The sequence below is a fragment of the Otolemur garnettii genome, unplaced genomic scaffold, assembly GCF_000181295.1.
Source record: "Otolemur garnettii isolate 467f Iridium unplaced genomic scaffold, OtoGar3 scaffold00016, whole genome shotgun sequence".
NCBI lineage: Eukaryota > Metazoa > Chordata > Mammalia > Primates > Galagidae > Otolemur > Otolemur garnettii.
In genome coordinates, this window is record NW_003852411.1 from 2,373,313 (window position 1) to 2,376,152 (window position 2,840).

Sequence of the window (2,840 nt, forward strand, 5' to 3'; positions counted from 1 at the left end):
CAAGGTAGCTATCAGGACATGGAAGCTCTGGCAGTGATACTCCATGGAAATGGACAGAGGAAAAGGACGCTGACCCTCTTTAGCCTGTCAGACCTTTTTCTTTAGATGCCTCTGTGCAGTTGAGCAGCCTCGGCTGGTCATTTACAATGTGGAGCTTTAGGTATGACCACCAGCGCAGTCTCCTCCCCTGTCACACAGTGGCTTGTGAGCATCTTTGGACATTTCAGTACTTCAGTGGAGGGGCACGCATGCCTGGAGTTCTGACCATATGGGAAGATACAACCAGAACTGAGGTCTTTATATGGACTAGGTTAGGCGACCGTGGTTAACCTAACAGGGATCCCCAACCTGGGAATTCTGTGAGGTGAGTAAAAACCATTAGAATGTATTGTTACCCTTCTTGGGCATTATATTTTCCATTTCAGTTCAGCCAGTATTCTCATCCAAATGGTTACATTGGGCAAAATGGCAAAATGTTGAAGAGGCTTGGAGTCTCAGTAACCACTGGATTCCTCCTCCAATCTCCCCTCCTCATCTAGGGATGAAGCTTTCTGTTACTTGTAGATGGAGGGTTTGAACTGTGAAAAAGATTTTAAATGAAAGAATCTCATTTTAAACTAAACAATACAAAACTAAACAATATAAAGAGAAGGAAGACTCTTCATAATGGACTCTTTAAAAACATGTAACTTGTTGAATTCTCAAGTGTAAACCATGAATATGAAAACAGAATCTTAGTGTCATACCTGACTGCCCTTCTGGTGGAGTTACTCATGTGCAAATGCCAATTTCACTTTCTGAAGAAAATCTATGAGGGTAGCAGTTGAATAAATATACACCTATTCATCACGTGGTGAATATGCTTGAAAATGGCGATAGAATTTAAATTCTACTTACTTTGAAGGGAGCCGCTTAGGTTCATCTCTGCACATTTTACAAATCCAACAATTTTGCCTGCTCATTTTTCTGAAGACATGCAGAATATATCTGTATAATTTAGTCATTTAAAATAATTATATGTTAGAGTACGTTTTGGAAGAACATATGAAATTATAGATTACGAAAAAATAAGGATGAGTTCTTGAAGTTAATAAAATGCAATCACTGGTAAGGATACGGTGGAAAGGGAAATAAAATGACTCATCTCTCATACATATTTTATAGGAACAAAGGTGCTTGGATTTGCAAGTGACTTTAGAACTCATCTGGTCTATCTATTCATCAAATCATGAAGTTTCAAAAATACCAATTTCTGCCAGGCGCTGTGGCTCACACCTATAATCCTAGCACTCTAGGAACCTGAGGCAGGGGGATTGCCTGAGCTCACTTTGATACACACCTGAGCAAGAACGAGACCCCCATCTCTACTGAAAAATAGAAAAACTAGCTGGTGCATGCCTGTACTCCCAGCTACTCAGGGCACTAAGGCAAAAGGATTTCTTAAGCGCAAGCGTTTGAGGTTGCTGTGAGATAGGCTGACACCATAGCACTCTAGCCAAGGTGACAGAGTAAGACTCTGTCTCAAAAAAAAAAAAAAAAAAAAAAAAATTCTGAAAAAGATCTTTTCATTTATAACCCACTAACCATGAATTCACCAATCCCTAACACTTCCTTTTGAGATAGTTTTTATTTTCAGAAAGCTCTCTCAATATATTAGAAAAGAATTTGCCTCTTTGCAATTAGCCAAAGTGTAAATACCCAAATAAAAAATAAACCTCCTTAAGAGTGAATTCTCAGAGGGGTGTTGCTTATCTGATTTTATCCTTTCTGGTCATTATAACTTTAAACTTAGTATTTAGGTAAAGTTCACTCAGCCCAGGCACCTTTACATAATAGTATATGTCATAAAGTGTTTTTAACTCAGGACTTTGAGAAAACAACTCACAAATTTGTTAAGAATCCTTAAATCAGGGCAGCGCCTGTGGCTCAAAGGAGAAAGGCGCCAGCCCCATATGCTGGAGGTGGCAGGTTCAAACCCAGCCCCAGCCAAAAACTGTAAAAAAAAAAAAAAAAAATCCTTAGATCTGCACTTTATAATGAAGTCTGGAAATAGTTTGCTAAACACCCAAGGGCTGTCCAGAAAGTATCCAGCCATTATTAATATTTTTTTCTTATTACATAGCTGGATACTTTCTAGACAGCCCTTGTATGTACACACTCATAGCCAGTGAATTAAAATAAACAATGAAATTTTATATAGTCTTTATCAATGCATTCAAAATATTTGTTGAGCACTTATTGTAAGCCAGGTTCTGCCTGCCTATAATCTACCTAGATCTTGTCTCTCCTCTTCCTGTCCTCAGTGAAAGGCCATTAAAATAAACTTGATGGGGACCATGATACAGGAAGTGCCAGGGTCATAAGTACACACAGGAGGAGAACCTAACCAGGCTGGCGGGTGGTTAGTGAAGGCAGCGCCGTCAAGTAACATCTAAGCGGGAACTAGCAAGATGTGCAAGGAGGGACCAGCTGCAGCAAAGGGGACTAGAAAACAGGAGGGATTTTGTTACCACATGAACCTAAAGTGTGGCAGGGAGAAAGCTGGGAGAAAAAGCCTGGCCAGTGAAGAGATTCAAAAATGTTCATTGCAGGAAGAAAGTGGTGGAGGAGATGTTTTAAGGATAGGCAGAGATCATGCATGTCAGGCCATATCAAGTGTGCATTTCATAGGAAGGAGTGGGAAAATCTTAAAGATTTTAAAATTCAGAATAGACATGCTAACATATGAAACTGGTTTTGTGAGTAGAATGATGATTGTGTGGCAGGACTGAAACCAGAAGACCAGGTAGGAAGCAGCTGCAGGAGTTCAGGTGAGGAATGATTAGGGAGGAGGCAGCAGC

The 2,840-nt window shown here is 40.0% G+C and overlaps 1 protein-coding gene across 2 annotated transcripts in view; it reads right to left on the reverse strand.

Moving 5' to 3' along the window:
* The window catches only part of RGS13 (regulator of G protein signaling 13), a 24,582-nt gene that overhangs the window by 15,601 nt on the left and 6,141 nt on the right, over positions 1-2,840 (reverse strand). For both annotated transcript variants that reach the window (XM_012802636.2, XM_003785786.2), the window contains one exon: positions 898-966. In XM_012802636.2, the coding sequence (XP_012658090.1) occupies positions 898-962 (65 nt within the window). In that variant the 5' untranslated portion in view covers positions 963-966. The remainder of the gene's footprint in view (positions 1-897; positions 967-2,840) is intronic.